The sequence below is a fragment of the Temnothorax americanus genome, unplaced genomic scaffold (assembly GCF_048541705.1).
Source record: "Temnothorax americanus isolate GAGA-0224 unplaced genomic scaffold, ASM4854170v1 Scaffold27, whole genome shotgun sequence".
Taxonomy (NCBI): Eukaryota; Metazoa; Arthropoda; class Insecta; order Hymenoptera; family Formicidae; genus Temnothorax; species Temnothorax americanus.
Genome location: NW_027509411.1, coordinates 2,668,920 through 2,696,351, shown reverse-complemented (window position 1 = coordinate 2,696,351; position 27,432 = coordinate 2,668,920). Strand labels below are relative to the sequence as shown.

Genomic DNA, 27,432 nt, shown 5'->3' with positions numbered 1-27,432 from the left:
GCGCGTGTTGGCGCCTGCCTGGCACTCGACGTGCCGTCTCTCCCGGTTGACGTATCGGCTGCCAAGAATTCCCGAGATGCGGAGAAAAGATACAGAGTTGCAGTCGGAGTCGCGCCGCGGCCAGGTTTAATGAACGCCTTACAAAACAAAGCTAGATGACGGAATGGATGACAAATGCGCATTGTATATAGAACGTAGTAATGCATGCCGTTGCAGTTTTGTCGCGACAATTGCGATTTATGACCTGCGGATGGCGCGAATGGTCAGTGTTTATCAAATAGCTCTGCATCTTATTATTCAGCTTTGCGATCAAAACGTCGCTCTAAAAAAATTAAAGAGGTAACTTTAAAATAAAAAATTTTAAAAAAAATAAAAAAAAAATTTTTCTTAAAAAAAAATTGGGGCTGCTTTTTAAGGTTTTAAACCCTTTTTCCCCCAAGTTTTTTCTTTATGGCAAAGTTTTTAAAAAAAGGGGGGTAAACCCCCAAAAGGAAACAAAACATGACCTTTAACGTCATTTTTTCTTGGGGGGTTGATTACGTTACGTTACCATACAAAAATTTTGTGGGGGAAGGTTTAACCTTTTACTTTTTTGGCTTAAAATCCGGGGTTCCCTTTTTACGCACGTATCATACGGAGTCTTGTGGGGGGAGGCTCTTATCCAAAAAATTTGATGGGAAAAAAAACCCCTAAAAATTAATTGGTTTAAAATGTTATGGGGGAAAAGGAAATACCCCAATCCCCCCTTTTAGATAGGCTTTATAAAACCTATGCAAGTTTGGGGGTTTTGACCCGGGAAAAGCCCCCCCAATTTTTTTTACCAAAAAAAATTTTTTATTTTTTTAAAATTAAAATTTTTTTTTTTAAAATGTTACCTTTTAAATTTTTTTTTGTGTTAAAATAATTCTTTAAAAATATTATAATTTTTATCAAGGAAATTTTAAAACTATTTTTAAAACCCACTTGGGTTTTTAAAAAAAACTCTCAGGAAAAAAAAGATAAAAACCCCCTTTGGGGTTTTTTTTTTGGTAATATTTTTTTTGGTAATTGTAAAGGCGCAGATTAAAATTTTTCAAATTTTTTTTTTTTTTTTTTTTTAAATTTTAGAACTACTTTTTTTTGTAGGTTTTTGGGGAAGTGGAATCATTGGGGTTTAAAAAAAAAAGTAAAATTTTTTAATTTAAAAATTTTTTTTTAAAAAAAAATTAAAAGTACTCCCCCCTAGGTTAGAAAATTTTTATTTTTTTTAAATAAAATTTAAACCCCTCCATTGGGGGTTTTTTTTTTGGGGGGTTTAAAAACCCCCTTTTGGTTTTTTTTGGGCCCTTTTTTTTTTTACTTTTTTTTGAAAAAGGTAATTTGTACAAAATTCATGCGGTTTTTTGGGGGTTTAAAACGCTTAAAAGGCCAGTCATTTTAGACTAATTTGGGGGGAACCTTCCCCCAACCCATTTTTTTTCGGTTGCAACCCCAAAAATCTTTTTGATTTAAGGTGTTGTAATTTTTGTAAAATTTTTTCGAAAAATTAACCCCGCTTTTTAAAAAAGGGGGAAACCCCAAATTACAAAAAAAACCTTTTTTTTTATTTTTTTTATTTTTTTATTTTTTTTAAAATATCTAAAAAACCGCAAGATGGGTAACTAACTTACGCCCCCTTTTTGTAGAGCGTAAAATTAATACAATTTATCAAAAACAACATTTTCGAAACCCCAGTCGTATACTTGCACGCCCTTCAAACCCCCGAGACTGGAAAATATAAAAAACCCCCCATTTTCATCATTTTTTTATTTTTGGGGTCGGTGTTTTTTTCGTCTTTTTAAAAAAATTTTAAAAATTTTCCCCCAAAAAAAACCCCATCATCTGAGAACTAAAAGATACTTTTGGGGTTTTTTTTAACCGTTTTTTTTTAAACCCTTTTTTTTTTATTTTTTAGTATGAAAAAAAAAATTTTTTTTTTTTTTGGACTATCTTAGTTTTTCCCCTGTTTTCGGCCTTTAAAAATTTTTTTGAAAACAAAAAATTTGGGGGGGCATTTTGTTTGGACAAATTTTTCAAAAAAAAAAAAAGGAAAACCCCTTTTTTTTTTTCGTAAAGAAAACGCGATTTTTTTTTACCGCCCCAAATTTTTTTTAAAATTTTTTGGGGATAGGTGGGGAAAAAAGCTTTTTTTACACAAAAAATTTTTTTTTTATTAAAATTTCCCCAAAATTTTTTGTTTTTTATTAACCCCTCGGCAAAGCCTTTTTTTAAAACCGTCTTAAAGTTCTTAATTATTAAAAATTTTATTTAAAAATTTTTAAACAATTTGAAAAAAATGTTAATTTTTTGACCCCGTGGGGTTTTTTTTTAAATTTAAAAAATTTTTTTAAAAAAATTTTTTTCAGGGGTTTTTTAAAATTTTTAAAAAATGCGGGCTCTTTTGATTTTTTTTCGCCCCACTCGGCCAATTTTCAATGGTGCTTTTTTGTGGTTTTCTCTTTGGGCCCACCCCCCAACCCCTTTTTTTATATTTTCCTTTCATTTTTTAATTATTTTGACATTTTTGGGGTCAAAAAATTTTCCAAAAAGGCAGTGTTGATAAAAATTTAAAAAAATTGCTCAAGATGAAAAAAAGTCCTTTTTCCCCTAAATTGGGGGGGTTTTTTTTAAGGAAAAAAACGCCCCTTTTTACTTTCTCAGGGTTTTGGGGTGGAAAATAGCCCCAAAAGGGGCCCCCTATGGGGTTTAATAAAAATGTTAAAAAAAAAAATTTTAAAAAAATTTTTTAAAAAATTTTTCGAGTTGATATGGGCGACGAGTTTTAAAAATTTTTAAAAATGTTTTTCTAATGTGATAAAATTTTTAATAAACAAAAATTTGGGGTTTAAAAATAAGTATATAACATGAGGGAAAAAAAAAAGGTTAAAAAGGCCCCTTTCAATAGGTTTTAAAAAAATTCAAAAAAAAACGTTAAATTTTTTAAAAAAAAATTATTTAGTGTAAAAAAAAAAAGGGTTTCCGACCTATGCGCAAAAATTTTATAACTTTGGGGCCCCGAAAAAAAAAATCAGCGTTTTTTCCCCACAAGAAAATCAAAAGGGTTTTCCCTTTTTTCTTTTAAAAATTTGTCCAAAAAAAAAAGCTCGATAAAAAATTTTCCAATAAAAAATTTAAGTCTGAAAAAAGCCCAAAAAAATTTTAAATTATCCAAAAAAAAAAAAAAATTTTTTTCCCCTTCATAGAACAAAAAAAAGAAAAAGGGTTTTAAAAAAAGGTTTTAAAAACCCGAAAAGTATTCTTTGTTTTCCGATTTTAATTTTTTGGGTTTTTTTTTGGGAAATTTTTTTAATTCCTTTTTTAAATGAAAAGAAAAAAATCACCGACGCCCATCCAAAAAAAATGAAAAAAGAGGGTTTTTTGGAATTTTCCAGTCTTTTGGGCTTTTCGGCCGGGAAGCTAAAAACTATTTTCTTAATTTTTAAGTTGTTCCCCATCATTATTTTAGATAATTTTTCCGCTTCAAAAAAGGTACGTATAATTAAAATTCCCTATCCTTTTTTGTTTTTTAAATTTTTGAAAAAATTAAAAAAAAAATTCCCCTTTTTTTGTTGATAATATTGTTAATAACATTTTAATGCGCATTAATTATGCGAAGCAAAATTAATCCCACTTACCAGCACCTTAAATTAAAGCGTTCATGGTAGTTGGAACCTGAAAAGAGTAATTGGAAGGTTCGATGTCTAATATGAACTGGCCTAATCCTCTTCTAAAAGGGCAATGTCCATCCATACGACTAATCGAATCTATCGAATATTGTTGTCGCTTTTCCGCTTTTTCTCGTCGTGCTGCCGAGAGATCATCCTATAAATACTAAAATAAATTATATACATATGTATAATATAAATATAAATAATTTTAATTACACACACACACACACACACACTACGTTTACGCGAAACGTTACTTCTGTAGTAACTTACGATAATTCCTTCGCGTAAAGTACCGGGATTTTGTCGTAACTACGATAATTTACTCCGCGTAAACGTGAGTAATTATCGTAAGTTTACTACAGAAGTAACACTCGCGTAAACGTAGTACACACACACCCACACACACATACACACACACACACACTATCGTCACGTATACTATGTTTACGCGAGCGTTTTACTTCCGTAGTAACTTATACGATAATTCCTCCACGTAAATGGAGATTCTGTAGCAACTTATGATAATTCATCCCGCGTAAACGAGTAATGCCGGGATTACGATGAATTTAACGTAACGGGACGCGACGGACGCGAAGTAACGTAACGTGAACTTAAGAATTACGATCGCCGTAACGTGAAGCAGCGGTGCATTTCAGAAATGATTTGACAGCTTGGTATGAATAGAAGGTTAAGATAAGGTTATCTTTAAAATTACGGCGATCGTAATTTCTTAAGTTCACGGTACGTTTACTTCGCGTTCGTCGCGTCCCGTTACGTTAATTCATCGTAATCCCGGCATAATTATCGTAAGTTACTACAGAAGTAACGCTCGCGTAAACATACAGTTTGACAACTTTTACAAGGCAGCATTACGTACGTGTTTGTAACGATTTTGTAGGATACACCTTCCTTCTTATAAGATCTCTCGGAAGTCAGCTCTTTACGGTCAATCTTATATATATTTCACTATCTGTCACGACGGGGCAACGGTCACGACTATCCACACCTTAACACTTATCCTTTTCTAGGTTGTAAAAAACTGGTCACGCACTGCGACAGTGCACGAGTGCACTCTTGTGTCAAAAATGGGGAAAGTGACACACCAAGCCGCCATTTTTGTCCGACGTGGACGTTTCTTTAAAAAAAAATTTTCCCAATTTGGTTTTTGCATTGCAATATCTTCGCTCGTAGGGCACGTAACAAAAAAAAAAGACTCTTATTTATAAATCAAACCCCAAGCTAATCGATCGAACCTACTTAGAAGTTGATCCGTTCACTCGTTATTGAGATCTCAAATCTCGGATACTCGCAACTCATGCGTTCGCGTAAAAGAGTCACGGTGCGTCTCGCTTCGCGCGTACTTGTGGCGCGAGACACTACCGTGTCTCTTGATATATATATATATATATATATTATATATAAAAAATATAAAGTGATAACATGTTCAATATATAAAATACTTACTTGTGGCTGTACTTGCTGTGGACAGTCTTAATGCTTCTTCGTGTTTCCTATGCAAGCTCTGGTTTAAAAGATTGCAAAATATCTTATGTGTTAAGTTTATAACCGCTATAGTATTCTAAATGTTGGATCCATTCTCCCAAGTCCTTCATTAGCAACGCGAAGTTAACAACGCGCCGCTGCCATTTTACTATCGCTACAACCTGATCATTGTATAATCCATCAGAGAATGTTCCAGTATGTACCGAGCCAGAGTTGACGTGGGCATAGACACCTTGGCACACTATTTTCAGATAGTAGTGATGAATTAGTATACGTTTATATAAATTCCATTTGAAGAAGACGGATATTTTATTGGAGAATTTTGAAAAATTATTATTCATAGAAGAAAGAATGTAAAATTCATTTAAATCCTGGGACAGAATAATTACTTGGATACCCGATATAAATTGTTAACTTTGTGAAATCCTTACCCTGGCATAATGCCAAAGAAATCTGTAAGAGAGAGGTATTCCCAGGTCAAAATTGACTATTTTTAAAATACTTATTTCCATTTTGATCAGCTCCCTTTTTGTGTAAGCGCCGTTACATATATACAAATCTTCCACCATTAGTGGTATTCTTTCCTAAAGTTAAAGTTAAGAATAAAATAAGTTTTTGTTATTGGGTTTACTGCTCGACATGAGCACAATATCAGGCAAAAATTTGTGTAGCAGAGATATTATTATATTAAAACTTACGTCAAACTTGCTCGCTATGAAAAGACTCGCAGCGCCCAGCAGTTGTAGAGTCTCTTTCCCGACTGTCATCTTTGTTAGGTATAGATCGACCAGTTTTACAGCCAGATATAAGGTCTCGTGATTCAACTCAAACGACTCCTGCACCTCGACCATCCAATCGACCAGTAGCGCTCTCATCCATTCCCTCGCCCCTCGCCATGGCGAGAAGCATACTTGCCGATCCATGTAATTGCCGATGGGGAATAGGCGTTCTCGTTCTTTCAAATACTCAAAGATGTCCATCGCATAGTGTGACACCTAGTACGGATCTAGCCAATTCTCGACATCAAAGTCCTATTGGACACCTTCGGGTAATTGTCTTAAAAAAGAATAAAAAATAAGTTGAACCGATAATAAAATAACTTACGATAATTCCTTTGCGCGTAAACGGGATTGATCTCCTCGGCATCAGCTCCCTGCCGTCAATATATACCTGTTATAATTGCAAATCGGAAACGTACCTCGAGTCCAGCTCTTCTGCGATCAACGGAGTCGGGATCGAACGTGTCAGTCGTCACTTTCTGCCAAGCGTAGAGAACCTTCTTTTCCGGCAGCGGTGGTAACACGATGTAGGGATACGAAATCTCGGGATAAGCACGAAGCAATTCAATTTTCAATTCAGTATATCGCCGGCACGATTACGGTGTTACTGCCGTTTCGCGTACGCGCGTATGCGCGCGTTGTCGCACCTTATACCTCGCGACAGCGTGCGGCTCGTGCAAACGTTAACGCGCGGCCGCAATCGCGCGGCAGAAACGCCTCGTGTGAACAGGCTCCTTGATCTCAGTATCAGCTCCCTGCTGTCAATATAAAAAATAATATGATAACGATATTCTCTCGATAATCTCTGTCTGTCCAAACGGGCTCGTTGGTCGATTCGCCCAGACACGATCTCTTCACTCTCAGTGCTCAGGATGTCGCCGCGGCTCGTGGAATAAGATACTCTCGGGTAGTTTAATAATAGGCTTTAATAATCTGTTCAATTACACAGGGGGTTCTCGCTATCGTACGCTTACGCTCGGTATCTTGGCCTCAGCCCTACGCTCAACCGTCTCGCTCGAGCTCCCCGTGTCTCACTGCCCACCCTCGCAACTCCTCTCTCTCGCTCTCACTCACACCATCACGCTCGCTCGCTCATTGGCTCTCGCCATTACGCTCTCTTATTGGCCACTGCCAACGTACGCTCTGCTTTCTGTCTCTCTCACTCAGTACTCGCTCGTTATCAAATATAATAGGTTATAACCTGTATGTATGTATAAACACTCACGTAAACGTAGTATAAACAGTAAATAAAATAGTACAAGTATAACAGTAATATATAGAATAAGATAATTATAGGATAATTACATAAAACAATTACCTTGAATTAATCGTCGCGTCGCGTAAAGAGTCACGGTCGGTCTCGCTCCGCGCGTACTACCGTATCTCTCTCGAGATAGGTTATAACTGATGAACTGACTGACACTCTGACAGCGCGCTAAACGAACACACTTGTCTGCACTGCACTGCACTGCACTGCACTGCGATACTAACGCTGCTAGCCGCCAGTGTCGAAAAAGTGAAAGTGACGTTCTCTGTTTGTTACATGTATGTTATAATGAATGCGAGCGGTTGACGTAGAAGAAAGTATCTTAAAAAAAATTTTTGACATTTGGACTTTGCGTCGCAATATCTCCGCTCGTAGGGCACGTAGCGGAATATTATAAGAGAAACCCCCCCCTAATTGGACCCCAAGCTATCGATCAAGCCTAATTAGAACTTGATCCGTTCACTCGTTATCGAGATCTCAACATCTCGTATACTCGCAACCCGTCGCGTCGCGTAAAAGAGTCACGGTGCGGTCTCGCTTCGCGTGTACTTGGCGCGAGACACTACCGTGTCTCTTGATTTAAATTAATTATCAAAATCAATCATAATTCATTATCGCGCGTATACGTCGTCTTCTGGTCTCTTTTCCCTCGAGAACAACAATGCGGTTAAGAATAATTTCCCGTCGTTCTTAACCGCATACGTTTACTGCATATACGTTTACCACATTGCGTTTGTTTCATTCGTAAATGGTCAGTGATGTTTATTAAATATCACTGCATCTTATTATTCGGTTTTGCGATCAACACGTGTCAGTCTAAAAAAATTAATTGCTCCGGCATATAAAAATATACGTAAAACAAAACCATAAATTTTTTAAATACGAGAATCTGAATGTTTTTAATTTCAACGAGTTTTTGAAAGTCGCGGAATAAATTAAATAATCCAGGAATTCGTCGGGCGTGCAGAAATTTGAAAATGTAAAAGATTATAAAACATAAACCAGAAACACGGTTTTATTTGCGGTTGCATTTCTCATAATTGCCTATATTTGTTCTCTTAAAGAAGATAAATTAAGTGCATAAAAATAAAGATAAATTAAGCGCATAAATAAAAATGCATATTTCTCTCGACGATATATCAACGATTATTGTTATTCTTATTAACGGAACAACGGAGTATATTCGCTCTCGGATATATCCGGTCCAACTTTTATTTAACGTTTTACAAGAATTTACGTAACGACAGAGTATATCATGCGAATCCCGTTAACCTCGGCCATTGTTCGAGCAAAGCAACCCGAGAGAGAACCCATTTGTTTTCTTGCACGGCAAATATTCAAAAGTAAACTCATCGTTCTCGCACTTTCTTCCCAAATTCTTTCCGAGCGCGTTGCCAGGAGATAAGAATTTAACGTCAGACGCGCGACGCGCGGAATTTTGCATTCACGACGAGACATGCACCACAGCTGATATTATCAATTTTGCATTTCATAGAAAAATTCCATCGACGTTCCCATTTATATCCTCATCGATAAGCGCCGAAGTTCGCGAGCTGTCAAGCGATGCGTGCGCCGTTTGTCAATCAGTGACGTCACCCATCGTCATTGTACAATTACAATGCGCCATGTATGCACGCGGTCTCGTTGTTCTCTTTCGAACTCGCGGAACCAATTGTTACGAATGAAACAGTCACGACATTTTGCAAATAGTAGCACCGCGGTAGTAGTATAATAGCGGCACTAATAGGAAGCCTTATTTATTTCAGTCAAGAAAAGCTATTCAATCATTTAAACGCTAATGCTTTCAATTTAACATCAATACAATATTTTCGATTCTAATTTAACGTATTTCAATTTAAAAATTAATATTTGAAAATCTCACCGTTATATTCACTGAACGTTTATATGTATATAAATATTTATATTAAACTTTAAAATTGATTTTGCAAAAGTATTTCATTATTCGCGAGTAAATAACTGGAGAATTAATTTTTTATCTTCTATACATCGCAGTTTTTTTCATTCTCCCCGAAAAATCGATTTCGTAACGCGGCAATTTTCAGAAGAACAACAACGACGCATTAAAAAATACACAAGTGGTAGCAAATGAGAAAATAGCGCGGGCATTTTCCGTCGCGTTTTTTTTCCCTTCTTTTTCACGTAGAGGTGCTTCGTGGATTTCGCGGCAACGGACAGAGATCCCGCTGCTGCTCGTTATGAAATTCGCCGCTCAGCCGTGTTTCGTCGGGACTTGTAACTCGCACCAGAGCTCGGACTTTCTAATAGTCTCTATGCCGGTGCAGCAGCGGTGCAACGCAGGGCCGAACTCCGACGCAACGCGACCGGCAATCGCTTACGATAATATCATTCGATTGCGTCGATACCGAGTCACGCCGGCAAAGCGTTTTCCCCGCCGCGTTTTAATCTCGAGCAAACCGTTTTCATTGCCATTTCGCGGATATCGGTACCTTGCGCACCTGAAGATATAATATACGCGACAACAAGATTTAATTAATGATAAAAGCACCACGCAAATTTCATCATTTCCTCGAGAATAAAAGAATTAATAATAAGTACTAAAATCTTACATATACAATCGATTAATGAACTTTATTTAATTCGATACGTTTTAATTCCTTCATTACAAAGGCGTTTACAAAGTTGAAAATATGATGTAGCTCGGTAAGATGGAGTTTGTAAAACTCCAACTAATCTAAGAGTTTAGGACATATTGTAACATAAAATTTTTTAGAATACTTTAAATAAGTTTGATTCTTAATGGATCAGAATTATATCAATAAAATTCGCATAATTTAAAATCACTTTAAAACTTGTAAGATTATTTATTAATAAAAGATATAGAACAGTTGTGAAAATACCATTACGTTGATGGTATTTGGAGTTTGTGATATTCCTTAGTAAAACCAAGTTAAAAGAAACTTTTATCTTGTATTACGAAGGCATTAACCATAATGCCATGTCACAGATGTCGAGTCTGAAGAGTTCGTAATAAGATAGAAAAGGTAAATAGATAGGAAAAAATAGATGGAAAACCAAATTTGGCAAACAATAAATAATATAAAAATGTTGCAGCCATCGCCACGCACTATATGACATAATATTTACTGCACCCGCTTTCTATTTGCATTTCCTATACACGCTTCCTATTTCATTAAATCGGCTGGTCGTTATAGCATAATCTGCGTTTGTCGTTCCCGTGAAATTGCACGTTGTTACACGTTATCGTGAAAGCACTCTCCGTCCCGATTGTATTTTTCAGATAATAAAGCGCGTGCCGAAACGAATTCGCGTTCCGCGTCTCGCGAGGATGCACCCGCGACGTACAGCACGAGCACCGTCCCTGAAAGTCGGTGTACGCGCTCAACGTGAGTAAAAATAAGATATCGTAATCTTCGTGCCCGCTCGTTTCGCGTTGCCCCCCCCCCCCTCATCGCAGTGCGCGTAAGAGAGCTCGTATATTTCGCTACCTTCGCGTCTTTGGCACCCTTTCAGCCGCGCTCGATGCAAATGCAGCCGTTTCGCGCACTCGCCGCGATTGAAAACTGGTTCCGGACCGTCTCACAACCGGTTGGAGCGCAAAAGGCCCATCGCAAAAAATTCAGGCGGATTATTTATGCGTACAGGAGACGCGATATTGATTTTGACAAATGAGCTAATGTAAACGCATCAAATTATATAAACTAGAAATATCGTATATATATAATAGATGAATAATTGAATAAATAATAACTTATGTAATTAATTAAACAAAACTGTGTAAAACTAATAATTTATATATATATATATATATATATATATATATATATATGTGTGTGTTAAATCACATGATATAAAATCATGCTTCGCAAAGATGCAATTTGTCAGACTGAAGTATCGGGATTATATTCTCGATGGCACGTAATATTCCTTTCGCCGACTGAATACGGTCGTTCTAAGATGCGTACGTCATTATGAAGTTTAAACGCGAGTGCGCGAGGAGCTCTTTCTCTCACTGAACGATTAAGCGGCGCGCGGTGCTTTAGGAGCGACTTTACTTCCGCGCTCCTGCAACATTGCGGCGCTCTGACCTGAATTTCCAATTCCTCTGAGAAAGATAATTTGTAAAGGGAGTACAAATAAGTTTCCGCCGTTTTTTATTAAAAAAAAATCATTCCCAACGATTTTAAACGATGTGAAATTGCTTGTTGAGTCACTCCTAATGTAAATGCAAGTTCTTCTTGCGTTTGGCACGAATCTTCCTCCAATAATGCTTCCAATTCCGTGTCTTCGTACACTTTCGGCCTTCCGCTACGTTCTTTGTCCTCGACGTCAAAATCACCGTTCTTAAACTTTTGAAACCACTCACGACAACTTCTATGCTTCTACAAGCAATCGATGCGCCTCAGCTGCAGATTTCTTTAAATTAAAGAAATAAATCAAAAGTTCCCGCAAATGACGCTTATTCGACTCAAAATTCGACATTTTCGCACGAAAAGAATTATGTGATGCCGATACAGTCTGATACTATGTCTATGGTGTTGCCAGATGTCCAACCTTACGATATAACACTTTACATCTGACAATTTCAACCATAACCTCCTGGTGGGGCTATCTATTGTAAAACGGCGGAGACTTATTTGTACACCTAATTTTATTACGGACACGGGTAACAATTTTGTCTCGCGTGGATCTCTTCTTTCTCCGGCGCGCGCGTGTTCATCTCGGCACGAACTCGGGAATAAACCTCCGGAAATTGTCGTCGAAATTGTGTATCGCTACCGACGCTACCTACGATGTATACACAGTGTTTATCTGCCGTTGAAATATTTTAGTTCTGCGAAATGTTTGCAAATGATTTTGCAAAACAAGAGTTATTGCCATAATCACCTGTATTCGAAAACTATTTTGTACCCTGGGAGAGATTTTGACCGGTTTTCTTGCAGTTAAGCAACTTAACATTTTGGTCAGTGCCTCTTAAGCGAAAATTATCTTTGCGTAACTGAATATCGACAGAACTAATTGAGAGAATTGACTAGTATAACTTAAAAATCTTTGAAATAGATAGAATAGCTATAATTACGATTTTTGTTTATTAGGGTTACGATCTGAATCAGTGAATAGTACTGCTGAATCAGCGAATAGTCATGCACTGATATCTGTGTAAAGTATGCCACTGATTCGAATCAGTGGCCATACTTCACACTCTGATATCAGTGACTATTCATATATATAGTTATTCATTGATTCAGATTTAGAGAGTACTAATCATGGGCCCCAAAGTGGGTTGCTTATCCGTCTTTTTTTTCCCAGAATAACGTCGTTCCGCGAAATATTATTAAAAATTAAACACTTGAAGATGTGACAAACACATATATTAGATTTGATTATCGTAAGGTGATTACTGAAACGTATTGAAATAATACGTGATTCAATTCATAAAACATCACGAAACGTTTACGGTCGAAATATAACTTCCGTGTGGAAAGTTTAATCTGCTCAGGATGTGTTACGCTTTATAAAGCGTAAATCGCGTATGTGCGATTCGCAACGCTATACGAATGAGAAGAAAAAAACAGAGGTAGATAGCCGGAATGAGAGGCCGCCGCGGTTTAAATCGCTATTGGATGCCTTGTACTTGCTCGGTGCGCCATAAAAGACGTCGGAATGATCAGAAATGGCGGAATCAGAGCGTAACGACGCTGTCCCGTCTCAACTTGTCAGTCGCACGCACTTTACGCAAGCGACCGGCGGATCCGATAAGGACACACCTTGCGTACCTGAAGACGATGGAGTCCCACGGTAAATGGGATAACTGTTTAGATAGTATTGTCAAGTACTTGTCTGTTCGTCAATAGAAAATCATTCAAACTATAAGTTATAAAGAAATATTAAAAGAAAAAGTTGAGAGAGAAACAGAGAGAGAGAGAGAGAGAGAGAGAAGAGAAGGAGAGATTATCTCTTGTATTGTTAAGATATAACGAAAACTATAAAATTCTTTAGGTACCGCTCTATCTACAATTAATAAATATATTTCTTCAACAAGGTTTTGTAGGCGTATTTTAATTTAAATTTTAGAATGTTAAATTCTAATGAGTATACTTTATGTACAGTTGTAAATTAACTATATGTAAAATTGTAATTAAAACCAGAATTCTTTCTCCCTATGATAAATTCAAGTACTAATAACACAAATTTTTCGCATATTTTTACCGGGCTAAATTAGACTAATATCCATCTCAACCAATAAAGATTATTAACTTGAATCTCATTTTTGTTTTACTTTTTATCTTTTTCTATAGTTCTAAGAATTAGAAAAAGATAAAAAGAGTAAGTTAAATTAAAATTAAAGTTGATCTGCATTGATAGAAATGGATATAAAAAAAAGACAAGTAGATAACAAAATGATCTCCTTCCGTTAATCTGAAATAAACTTTAACAAGTTTAAGTTGACAAGATCTCATTTCAGTTACATTTTACGTTAAAATTTTTTTATGCAAAGTTGCGTAAAGATGCTTTCCAGTTACGATTTGAAGAAATGTCGTTTTAAAAATGTCATCAGAAAAATTTTCCGTCAAGATTTTACAAAAGTTCCACAAAACATCACGTATTCTTATTCAAGCGTATTCTCATTCTCGCTTCATCAGAAGTGAACGATACTTTCAGTGACAATAATCGTTGTCCTAGTTTGCATAATGCGTGGCTAAGGCGCAATAAGGTCGTCGAGTAAAATGCATAACTATCGCAACAACACGTCTAAAGATGCTAAAGGAAAGTAATAGCCGTGCAAACACGATTATATATGCAAAATCTTTCCTATAAATACGGACGGAATATGTCACCCAGTAATTTCGTGTCGGTCGATAAAATGCGGTGGAGGAGGCTCGCGAATTATGTAAGGTCGCCGTGTACTTGAATCCAGATGTAACATCTGCCTTCAAGGTTCTACATATAATATTACATGCGCTTTTGTATACAAATAATTGCTACACGAATAATTGCTATGCGATGCACTTGTAACGCTTTTAACTACACACGTGTCGTAGGTATTTCTCGAGAAATAATTTACAACCGCGTGTCACAAAATCACATTATTTAATTCTCAAAATGAAATGTCCGATTAAGTTATTGTTCTTATTACGATGGAATGTTTCGACAGGTTTAATTAAAATACTCTAAGATTGAAATCTATATAAAATTATATTTTATATGTTCCAAAACAAACAGAATATATGTTTACATTACGTACAGTCTTTAGCTTCTTCGTTGAAAATAACATAACATCCAAAATATTCTGAAACCAGTTCTGAGGCCATTGTCTCTTGGTATGGCAATCGCATTTTTATTCAAATATTATATATCAGAAACATGCGCATATTAGTGAAAAGTATTGATACTTGATAAAACTTGTACCTGAAAGGAGAGAAGTGAAGAGAGGGGGGACCGCGAAAGAAAAAAAACACCGAATGACAGACAGGGCTATTTTAAGATCTCGCGACCGGTTTACGCGAGTCACAAAGAGGCTCGCCTGTATCTCCGTTCCGAGTAATCTGTCTTGACGAGCCAAAATTTTTCGGAACGCGATACGCTCGAGTTCCATTCGCGCAAGAAATGACATGAAGAAAGAGAAACGCGTTGAACGATTGCACGTCGAGATTAACGTTCCTTTGTTTCCAGGACAATATAATGATATAAGTACTCAACCCTTCGAGCAATATGTAGGTATATTTTAAATATTCTAGATAATCATTTAGCTAATTTTTGACATTTTAGTTATTAGTGTATTTGATAAAGAATATCAACTTTTCGAAGTTCAAGCCAATTTCTTTTGCCATTAATGTTAACAACGATAGCGTTGACAACGAGATTTGTAATGAATCGCACGAGATATATGACATATGACAAAAGTTATCAGCAAGTTACGTTGATTAAATAATTCAAACATCGGTATCAGACGAATGCTAACAACGCAGATGCGTAGTGTTGACAATCTAACAATAAGACACGGAGTGATGGAAGATTCAAACCTAAATAATATTTCCGGTTTTGATGTACAGAAAGAAAACTATACGTATTAGGAATTGTATATATACATGTATATAATTTTCGAAAAACATTTTTGCTTCTATAGGCTTTAACGTTTCCCTACAGACGTAAATACACAATTCATGGCATGAGTGTAAATATGCCATGTGTAAAGTAAAAATGCAAAATATCTATATGCTATGAATGTACGATTTCATTAAATAGCAAATTTCCATAACGCCTCTGGACAATAAATTTGTTTTTTAATTAATAATAAGTGAAATCAGACCAATATAAATAAAATCAATTTAGAGAGAAGACCATTTACGGTCAGTTTGTTTTTTTAATTAATAAATAACTGTGTTGCAATTAAAAAAAGATAGAGGATAATAACAGTTATAAATTCCTTTTCCTATAACAGCAGAAAGGTATCGCATAAAATTCAAATTGTAAGAAAAATCAACTCAGATTAATTCTGTGTTTAAAAATAGTGCGGTTTACACGGCTTAAAAGAAATTTTGTAATTTACTCAACAAACAATACGAAGTTTATATTTTTCCAGATAGTATCTATTTTTCGTGATTTCGACAACTCCGGAAAATCTCAGTCGTATGTGAATTATATAACGCAATTAAAGTTGAAACTTTCTATTTTCGATTATTGACTAAGCATGTCCATCGGAATGATCGTCCGGTTCCGCCAGCTTGGGTAGATTTTATGGCGAATTGTGAAGGGGCAAACACGCTGATTTTTCGCGGTGACTTCCGCGAATATAAGTCTTTCGTAGAGAAATCGCGAGATTGCGAGGCAACGAGGAACTTTCATAAAACGTTCCCGGCGACATTGTTCGGGGAAATATTAAAGTATCGAAAATTCCATTTTCTTCGAAATAAAAATGTCACATTACTTCCAGCTGGAATACTGTGAAAACAGGATGGCGCCCAGAATTTAATCCAACTAAATCGGGCCCTTGATAATATTCTATTTGTTTTTATTTCCGCATTTAATTTCCCCGTCGTGTCTTCCATTCGAAATACCCGCTGTTTTCACCGACAATATTTTTTCCCTAAAACGTAGAACAAATAAGTTCTTTGTCTAAGTCTCCTCTGTTAGTGTTTTACGGAAAAGACCGCTTTTAAATATTTGTACTTAAATATCTTAAACAAAGTCTCGGTAAGATTCAACCGTTTGAGCTAAAAAAAGACTTTATGACTCTTTGCCTTCCGGTTAACATTATTTTTATTGATACTTTTGGAATCTCCTTTATACGCGCTTTCTGCGCCGTATCGGTTGCAAATTATCGTTATTTTCGCAAAATGCTGCGACCGTTACAAAGAACTGTTATCTGAAATAATGTTTCCTCGTCTGGTGAACGACAAAAGATTTCCTGATCCCAGATTATGAGACTTCGCCAGATTATGAACGCCGCGTTTATTCGCGATTTTTCACTGAAAATCGAGTTCACGAGTCGGGTGTATATATATTAACGCACAACGATGAAAGATTGTTGATAACGATATAATTTAATATAAACAGCTGCCTGCGCGAGCTATTTATATGCATGCGATGGTGATTTAAAATCACTCATTAAGTGCGATATTATTAACTGCATATTATGGCATCTGAAATTTATACAAATTGATTATAATATCAAAAAGATTTAAAATTACGCGACATGAAATCGTATTCGTCGAAATTCGTGGAAGGAGTAATTTTCATCGAATTATTGGAAATTATATAAAATTAATTGAACGCCCAGACTGCATTGCTATCTTAATCGTCATTTTCGCCTGTGTACATTGGAGGCCAACCAGAAACACACATGTAAATATATCATTGTAAAAGTCACCGTGAATTGGGCATTAATATTTGGGATTATCACACGTACCGGTCATTATGCATGCATGGCGTTTTAAAGTATCGCTAACTTGTATTTCATCGCGCGAGTTTTTTTTTCGAACAGTACAAGACATGTTTTTTACGACTCCGGTCTTTATCGCCGAGCATCGGTCGCTTAATGATTATTAATTGCAATTGATGTGCGAATAAATCGCTCGAAAAGATTAACAGTGAAATTTATTTGCCAAATAATTAAGCGACATAAATATATAAAGCGAATTATATAGAAATTTATGTTCTCCATCGCATCGCGAATTCCTTCTTTCTTTTATTCGACGCTCAATGTTATCGAGAGTACGTTGTATCGAAAGTACAATATATTCATAGCACTTAATTCATAAACGATTCATTCTGCCGCAGTTAATTGAATTTCGATAAGATTTTTCTAAAAATTTACACGTCTCATTTTTCTCGCTTACCTTAATTAGTCTTTTAAAATTAAAATTTCCCTGGACTCACTCAGAGATTGCCGCAATGGGTACGTGATCATTCGCAAAACAACGGGTAACTCACGTTCGTGCGCGGCACGGCACTCGAATTTGTAAAACAATCGCAATAAATACCTGACGACCGAGTCCGGTACGAAAATGTTCCACCAGGACGGTCTCTTTTGCCGAGTGTAACTCGGTTGCGAATCAAGTCCCTCCGTGCTGCCGGACTGCGCGGGAATTCCGGACACGCCCTTCCTCCTCTTGCGATCCAGCTTGGGCGGCTTCGCGAGCGGATGCCAGGACTTACGGCGGCCCTTCTTGGCCTCCTGGGCCAAGTAGTCGCGGTCCTCGTTCCCCAATACGTCCCGATTCTCCTCCAGCAGATCCTCGGACACGTAGAACACCGAGCCTCTCCTGCCATTGTTACAGTCGCTGCTGCTCCTCCTCTTGTCCTTCGGCTTCTCCTTCGCGCCGCTATCTTTCACGTCGTTCTTGACGCTGTCCTTGGTACTGTCCTTGGTATTGTCCTTGGTATTGTCCTTGGCGCTATTCTCCTTCTCCTCGAACACGCTGGCCCTACGGACCCTCTGGAAGAGGCTGTCCCGCCGTGCCTTCAGATCCTCCAGTACGCTGTGCCGGCGAGTCTTGTCGCGCAGAATCACCGCGTTCTCGCGCTGCTTGCCGACGGCGCCGAGGATCTTCGCCAGCGACGACTCCTGATCCATCATCGCCGGGATGGAATTGGTCGAGGCGTACTTGGTGGTCGTATGACCGTTCTGCGGCTCGCTGATGTACATCTTGGCTGTTTCCATGCTAACCGGAATACGGCCACGTCGTCCGTATGACGAACGGTTCACAGTCGGGTATTGCGCATGGCGCCGGAGAGCTTCAGAAAAATGTCGAGTTACTATCTTATATCGAGGTCATTAAGGGTCAGCTCGCGTCCAGATTAACTTCTCTCTATTTACTGGCTATACCGCCGAGGACACCGTCGCCGCGTCGTGAAAGATCGTTCGGTTCCCCGCTGGATACCCCGCTAACGTCGCGTCGGGTTAACGTCTCACAGAGGCAAGGCCGTTGAAGATCGGCGGATAATTGGATCGGACGGGTCGCTCTCTTCTGCGAAGTCGTTAATGTCTTGGCAGGAAGGGTCGTCGAGGGTCGGGCTGGGATACAAAATGTATTCGCTGGGGTATAACTACGGGATATAACTGAACGTACACGACGGAAGGTCGTCTCGAACGCGTTGACCGAATAATTTATAGCGGACAAAGCCGTTAGGAATTACGACGTTATTCACAATTAGATATCCACGGTAGATTGAGTATCCACCGAGATTCCAAGTATCCGCGAGTGAAGACGCGCGCCGCGAAAGTCCGGCCACGATCTTTCGCCGCTGTCTGTTCAATATTATACACCGGCGCGGCCGTTGAAGGTTACGCTATTACAGGCTATAGCATTAGTCCGCGTACTCCAAAGCGCCGTAGAGGGAATAGGTTCTCGCGATGCTCGCGGATTTACCTCGTCGTGTATATCGGACGCTCCAGTTCGTCTCTACGACGTAAGATCCGCGCGATTTCTCGCCGGTCGCGCCAACTTCGACGGGCTTTTCGCCTCTCGTAGAAGAATCTTGCTCCGGTGACAGTTATCGATGACGAGCGGCCGTCATTTTTCACAAAGATTAGACGGCACGGGCGACGCGACGGAGCGTTAAAGCGCGATCGGCGGCATTATTCCACCGGCGCGGCTCGTCGGTGAAAGCAGCCGAACGGTCGACCGCCTTTTCACTCCTGACGCCGACGACGCCGTCGACGCGGTCACTCTCGTGAAACCAACGCGTGCTACCACGTAGGAGTAGTACGCCGATGCGTGTGCGTGTATATGTGCTCCGGTCGGCGGATACGCCCGTGGAGAGGAGAACACGTCGGGGTCCGCGCGATCGTTGACCCAACTGGAGAGAGATCCGCGTTTATTTATATGTATATATATATTTTTTTTTTACACCTCTATATACGTATGCCTGATGCGAAACGCTCCCGTTTTTAAATATTCGGCGATCCGATCGGCCGTCAACGAGTTTCGCTTCGTTTTTCGAAAACAGAGGGCCGCATCGAATTTTTCTATCGAGCGAATTTTCGTTTCTCGATCCGACGACGCTTTTCAAGATTGCTCCGCTTGCGCTCCGATCAACCCTTGCCTGCCGAGGGCGGCAGGGACGAGACTTGGTTGTTGTCTCGCATCACCCTCGGTGACAACAGCGCGAGGACGATCTTCCTGAGGGCATCAGGCATAAGATCCCTCGGAAGACCCTTCCCTATCTCGAACCCCCTTTTCCCTTCTTCTCACTCCGATAGCTTCTTGATTGTATAAATAAATCCCCCTTTCCTTTTACGGTCTTCTCTCCGAACACACGCGCGATTAAAACGCGCCTTCTTCGCGAAGAGAAGAGCCGCTCTTCTTCGCGCGCGTTCTTTTTATCTCCTCTCTCGACTCGCTCTCGTTATCGGAACGAACACACGCACCTACGCTACGCACACGATAACGCGTCGAAAGCGTATACAGAATAACACGGGAGAGCGTCGGGAGACTTTGCGAGCGTGGATCGAGGCGCGCGCTCGATCAACAACAATAACCGTCACGTGAATCGGATATCGTAGCAACTAAGCGCGAGCGAACGCGACCGCTTGTATTTATACGCGTACCGCATTGCCCGCCTCGCGCGCGGACTGTCTCTCTCTTTCGCGGCGCATCCCCCACCCCGAGTCGCGACGAGCGCGTATACCGAAAGGATACGCACGAGAGATATCTGGCATGGATCCTGATTCTCGTCTCGGGACTCGGGACCGGAGAGGAAACCTGTATTACGATCACGGCCGCTCGTTTATGGGATCCTTTGATCCCGAGTCAGACACATTTGCGGCTATTTTTTAAAAATTTCATAAAAACGTCAAAAAGCGCGGTCGTCCAAATTTTATAAACGTTCCTCGGACATCTTTCACGGGTATATGGAGGTGAGCGTTTGAAGCGTTGGAGCATTAACACGTCACGTTTTAACGATAAATGTGCCTATTTTAGGATTTATCTCTTTTCTCGCGAAGGCCGCGAGCAACGTTAATTTAAGTTTAGATACATGCGGTCATTTAGCGCTAAATGTGCGATATAAACGAAGCTTTTTAGCTATTGCGCTTTTAGAAAGACACTATGACGCTAAAAAATTCAATTGCTTTGCAAACTTGCTTGTTTTCCGCGCTTACTTTACCGGAACGAGTATATGATATATACAAAAATTAGTGGACTCGTCGAGTAATAACTTGAGTTAATTAAGTGTAAAATAAACTGCTTAATACATTCTTTTAAGTTTAAAATAAACTACGACGGCCCAGACAATGCCGTCATGTGTGTAACTCATTATTTGAAAACACATGGTTAACTTCTGCATAACATCATCTATAAATTAATATAAATTTTAAAACAAAGACAAAAATATGAGAAATTTTTTTACAGAACAATGTAGAGAGGTATAATTATCGGTCAGAGTCTGTGCTTAACCCTTAAATGCCACACCTCTCAAGAATCTCGTAAATGACATGAGGGGTCTAAAAGACCCCAGCATGAAAAATGTCTCCTTACTCATTGATTTTTTTATCTTTAGTTATGAAAATTTTTTTCAATGTTGTTCAAAGTCTAGAAAATAAAATAAAATGCTTATATTGTTAAAATTTCAATTTCAACATAGTATAAAAAATTAATAAGAGAAATAGGATCGTAACAATATACAAACAATTAGAATCAAAAGCCATGCGATCCAAGCTTAGATCTTTGAAAGCCTTATATTAATCGGCGCACAGTTCGTTGGAAAAATTATATGTATATATATAGACATATATGTATACAGAAACTAATATAAGGCTTTCAAAGATCTAAGCTTGGATCGCATGGCTTTTGATTCTAATTGTTTGTATAAAAAATTAACCTAAACTGAGTACTGCTAAGTGTACACACTGGTAATTCAATCACTCAACTATCATCAATGGGAGCATGAGCTCTATTTTTTGCGGGATCATTTGAAAATATATAATTGTAAAGGATCTGAGGTCCTCTGGATCCCGGGTGGCATTTAAGGGTTAATCAAAAATATTTTAAAATACTGTTTATTTTTATGATTAAACATAAAATGAACAAATGAATAGATTAACCAAGTAAATTAATTCCTGATAATATCTACAGATAGATATCAATCTTTTCTAACGTTTCTAGTGTGGTTATATACGACTCTTACTATTGTGTTTCTTTTTTTTTGTAATCTTTTTTAGATGGTCTTAAACTTGTATTGAGAGTTTTAAAATCAAATCGCAAACTTTAACGAGGTAATCTATAATTAAGTTAATCAATTTGATAGTAATCCATCCGAGAACGATAAACCGAGATAAAAAGATATAACAACGATGAGCAACCACTAACAAGGTATATCGATAAGTTCGTTGAAATTATGGTAATTATGCAGCATAGGGGAGGCACCTCCGATGACCTTGACCTATGTTGTCAAGGTCACCCTCCTGAGTAACCTTCAGAAGGTTTTAGCCGTCGCTCGTTTTTTATTAAAAAGTTATTAACAAAAAAAGTTTGGCGACCTCACCGATTTCAATGACTTTGATATATGTTGTCAAGGTCATGACCCCGAGTGACCTTCAGAAGGTTTTAGCCGTCGCTCGTTATTCGTTAAAAAGTTATTAACAAAAAAAGTTTGAAAAATATAGCATATATAGGTGCATATATAAGTTAGTTGACGCGCTTTAAACACTTATATACTTTTAAAGCGCGTTACTAACTTACATAGGTACGATTTACTGCTTTAAATGTTGTGTTTTGGTAAAGCAGCGACTTTCTCGCAAAATAAAGTATTCTCTGTTTTAAAGAAAAACGTAATATTAGTCGTTTATGCCTCTCAGTACTTAAAATAACTGCTATATTTTCGAAACTTTTTTTGTTAATAACTTTTTAATAAAAAACGAGAGACGGCTAAAAACCTTCTGAAGGTCACTCAGGAGGGTGACCTTGACAACATATGTCAAGGTCAAGGTCATCGGAGGTGCCTCCCCTATACTGCATAATTACCAAAATTATTGTTGCGTGAAAAATATCACTGATTTCTGAAAAAAAGCGATATGTGATTGCATCATTTACGATATCTTTACAACATAACAACTTTGCAAGTTTAAAGAGACATGCTTTCTCTCGCTTCAGTTTTAAATTGAAGGTACGACGGATAAATAGATATCACTGAAATAAACATATTTGCTATAATATTTTTACGATAACAACTTAAGATGCGCTGTCATCACATGTTAATTTTTTATTATCTCCAGGGGATGATAAGAATTGATAACAATGATGATAATCGCAAAACTCACGATGTATCTATATAAAAGTAAGACGAGCAGATAAACAATAATGTATAACTCATTCAAAAAATAAACAATTAAAGTGAAAAAGATTGTATTAAATGACACATCAAATAATTGCGACATATACTGCCATTTGAAGGCATAGAAAATCGAGAAGAAAAATAGAAAAATATATTCCAGGAATCTCGATCGCATCCGGGTATCGACTTTCGAGTGCCCCGATATTTCTAGATATCGCGCGCTCAAGCAGCCACTTGAAATTGATTACGCAATTCGCGCGGTATCAGGCTGCCATTTAATTCACGATCGGCCACGAGATATTTTTTCCGGTGATCGCCATACATCTTGGCGCCTCGCGTGATCTTGACCCGATTCTGGACCAACAAGAGAATGACCACACCCGCTTGTTTGTCCAATATTTACTTACTTATTGTTAGATTTACTCGGGGCTGCTGCTGCATCCTGCGATGCGACCCACGCCAATAGTTCTCATGAGTTGTAAATAAATGAACGTGCACCTAAGCACGCACACACAACACACAAATATATATTGCGCGTTTAAATAAAAATTTTCCTTTATTTTCCATCTTTATATACATCTCATCAAATAATTTTATTAATTATTTTATTATTTTATGTTTTGATATTTAGAGATATGCAATTTTCAAAATTGTATCGCTATTGCGATCTTCCTTAAGAATCGCATCAGTGAACGCAATATATATCGGATTTTAATTTTTGTCTTATATTTTGAATTGTGCGTAATTTTGTATCATAAACGCAATTTTGAATCACGTGTCATTTTATATGATAAATACTATAATTTTAAATTTCCCTATTTTAAATTATAATTTTAAATTTTACGACTTTTGAAAATTTTATTATATATTTTGATCGTTTCAAATCGTAAAATTTAAAATCATATATAATAATATAACGGAGAAAATTTAAAATAGTGTTTGCGATATAAAATAACACGTAATTTAAAATTACGTTTATGATACAAAATTATGATAAAAACTTTTACAAATTAATAAAGAGGAACAAATTTTGAACAGATTGGTTAAATCATGTTTAGTGTTAAAATTAAGCGTATTTATTAATCGGAACCAAACATACGTTTATAACATTTAAATTATTTTGTTTTACCATTTTCTTATATAAATATTTAATGAATAAATACTTCATTACAATGCGATTTTAACCTATATTTGCAATTTTAAATCTCAGGCATTTGCATCCCGTGCAATTTTGCGATTAAAAATCAAATTGCATATGCGATGCAAGAAAAAAAACGCAGTGCTAGCGACATACCGCAAAATCGCACATCTCTTAGTTATATTAAAATCATATTATTTTGTTGATATTGCGCTATATATATCTTTTATTAAATTAATATTTTATTATTAAAAATTTAATGTAAATAAATATCTTAGTATGTAATGTAAGTAAATATCTTATAATTTCTCTTAAGAAATTACTGACTGTAATATGTAGATATTAATGTTGGTAGGTTTGGCTGACTCTCTCTACACTCTATACTTTACGCTCGCGCTCGTATCGTCAAGACACAGCATCCTCTTTTGTTTGATGGTTTTTGTTTTATAAGAATTAAATCAAATAGAGCAAGAAAGAGAAATTACGGTAAAAGTACGGTTCCGCAAATTAACTGTTTTCCACTGCACTAATTAAAAAAAACTTTGATGTAACTTCTGTCGGATATCATGAGAAATAAACTTCAAGCAAACAACTTTTATTTATTAGATTAAATTGTCAATTGTACAATGAAGAAACAATTTGCAAAGATCCTCTCGTGGAACCAAGAGTTCGCTGTACCTCCATTACATCGTATATGCTGTATTTTTTACTCAAGTTTTATAATTACGACTCGAATCTGTTTTCGAGAAAGAATCTAAAAGAGAAACTTTATTAATCGACTTTCGGTAGCAGTTTGCACATGCCGCTTCGGAAATGCTTGCCGGGCGCAAGAGGGACGTTATCTTGGACGGAACAAAGAGCGACGTTGTTTGCTGCAGAAATTTTCTCGACGAGCGAGAGGCAAGCCTTCACAAGAGCGGGACGGCTCTAATTGGCTGAATCGAATTAAGAGCCCGGGCTCGGTATTTTCATCGTTGCCAATTTCGTAATTGGATACGCCAAATAGACCAATTGTTTGCACCGATGCTGGACATCCATCCGCCTCCCTCGTTAATCGAAGTAAGTCTCTTCGTTAGGAAAATGCGCGGACATATACGACGGAAACTTCGTCTCGACGAGCGAGCGACATGGCCGGAAATGTCGTGGAAACGGGTGTAAGCGTCTCTCCTCGTGGCGGCCTTGCAGTTAGACAGCTGATCGCGCAGTGACATTCCCACGCCTGTGACGATCGATCGCCGCGCGCGCCGTGCGCGTACGAAAGCGCGAGGTAAACTCGCGACGGCTTGAAAATTATTTTCAAACAAATCTCTCATGGAAAAAATCAGTTTATAAGTACACTGTTAAATTCATAGGGTTAAATTAAACTCAATTTTGAGTAATTTTTAACTATTCCATAGGTCGCCACTGCTCCTATTCAATATGTAGTTAATTTAACTAAAACACTGTTAATTTGACTAAACCAATGGAGTTAAAATAATCCTATTTTGTTTCAAACTAATAAATTTTGACGCACATGCATGGTAATTAAAAATAACAAAATAAATCTAACTCATGGTATTGGTTTACATTTCATCCTCTAACCTGCTTTAACAGTGTATAACCTTATTTAATTTGGTGTCAAGTTTTCTCCACGTAAAATATTATAATTAGTGCACACAATATATTAATTAGTGTTTTGTATACAAGAAATGCTGCGCAGCGAACGTTAGTTATATAAATATCTTGGACGGTTATAGATGTCTTATTTAAATCTACACTGTTAAAGGTTAGAGAATGAAATTTAAACTAATACCATGAGTTAGATTTATTTTGTTATTTTTAACTACCATGTGCGTCAAAATTTATTAGTTTGAAACAAAATAAGATTATTTTAACTCCATTGGTTTAGTCAAATTATTGAGGAGCAGTGGCGACCTATGGAACAGTTAAAAATTACTCAAAATTGAGTTTAATTTAACCCTATGAATTTAACAGTGTGACAAAAATCATTTCATAATTTATCGCGATTTTTAACGTTTATTATTAAATAGTTTGAAAATTCTTCCTAAGCCTATATAAAGTATCAGAAATTAAAATTCCGTTAAAATAAAATATTCTTGAGATTAAGTAAATTACACAATTATGTAAAATATTTGATTTATGATAATTGCACAACCATTAAAAGATTATATTAGATTTTAGAAAAATTAGTGATGACTCAAGTTTAATCAGGTCTAATAAAATCTAATAAAAAACTCAGATGTTATCTTTACTCAATGTACTCACTGAGACATTACTCGGAAAAGTGGTGGAATAATTTCGCACGTTAAAGAGCTGAACCTCATTAACCGAGTATACTTTATCAGACGTGTATTTGTCGTTGGATTTGCATATCGTGAAACAGGTTTACGGCATGGCTACCGAAATCATAAACGGGACTAACTCTCTTCTTTTGCGATATAATGAGAGCAACCCGGTTCCTTTCCATTTAAACTAAGAACTTTTCATCGATATTGATATGAAATCGTTTAGAATCGAAACAATTATTTTGGTCCACATTCTTGATGGTTGTACTCTGAAGGTTTTTTAAAAAGAGACAGTTAAGTATTGATCTAAATAATATATTTCGATTGTAAGAAAGCGCTCTAGCATTTAGAAATAATTCTTCTAAATGCTATTATAGATATGATACTTATTATTCTACACGAAATAAAATGTTGACAAATTACCCATATTTTCGCATTATAGACCATAAATTGAATAAAATTCCTCTTTCTTTATTCAAACTTTTCTTGTTTAATATTACCATATCGATCAAGAAGCACAAGCAACAGATGCGTCCTTGACGAAGATTGATATCTGACCGAATTAAAAAAGCAATATATAAATCAGGTATGTCAGATTTCCTGGAAGCAACGGCGTCACGTGCCAATTTCAGCCGATTAGTCATGAGAATAATTCGGGCGTCGCGATAAGTCTCTTGTTTTTCCATTCGTAATACATTACGTTCACGTCCTCCGTTCTACAAATTGGAGCAGCGACTCGGAAAAGGCGAATTGTGCAGCTCTCCTATACGTGATCATCTGCGCAACGAACGCTCGAATACAAAAGAAGACGCCGTCAAAATTGTACAAAGCGACGAAGACAAATTGATCATTTTGTTAACCCTTCCAACCACGTAAAATACAAACTTGGAAAAGAAGATTTAATTTAATATCTCGGGTAACTCGAATTAAACTTGCACAGTAAAAAAAATCGTGTGTGCATAGCGGTTCATATGTTAAAATTTTCTTGTGTTAC

General features: G+C 37.1%; 2 protein-coding genes across 3 annotated transcripts in view; both read right to left on the bottom strand.

The window, feature by feature from the left end:
• Positions 1-20,261, bottom strand: part of LOC143899405 (uncharacterized) — a 37,446-nt gene extending 17,185 nt beyond the window's left edge. For both annotated transcript variants that reach the window (XM_077409692.1, XM_077409693.1), the window contains exon 1: positions 17,723-20,261. In XM_077409692.1, the coding sequence (XP_077265818.1) occupies positions 17,723-18,402 (680 nt within the window). In that variant the 5' untranslated portion in view covers positions 18,403-20,261. The remainder of the gene's footprint in view (positions 1-17,722) is intronic.
• LOC143899498 (G2/mitotic-specific cyclin-B3-like) lies at positions 5,347-8,938 on the bottom strand. Its single transcript, XM_077409819.1, has 5 exons — positions 7,290-8,938; positions 6,391-6,729; positions 5,891-6,248; positions 5,624-5,776; positions 5,347-5,433 (listed from the first exon to the last, which is right to left on the bottom strand). The coding sequence occupies exons 3-5, from the start codon at positions 6,170-6,172 to the stop codon at positions 5,347-5,349; spliced, it is 522 nt and encodes a 173-aa protein (XP_077265945.1). The 5' UTR covers positions 6,173-6,248; positions 6,391-6,729; positions 7,290-8,938.
• Positions 20,262-27,432: the final 7,171 nt, after the last annotated feature.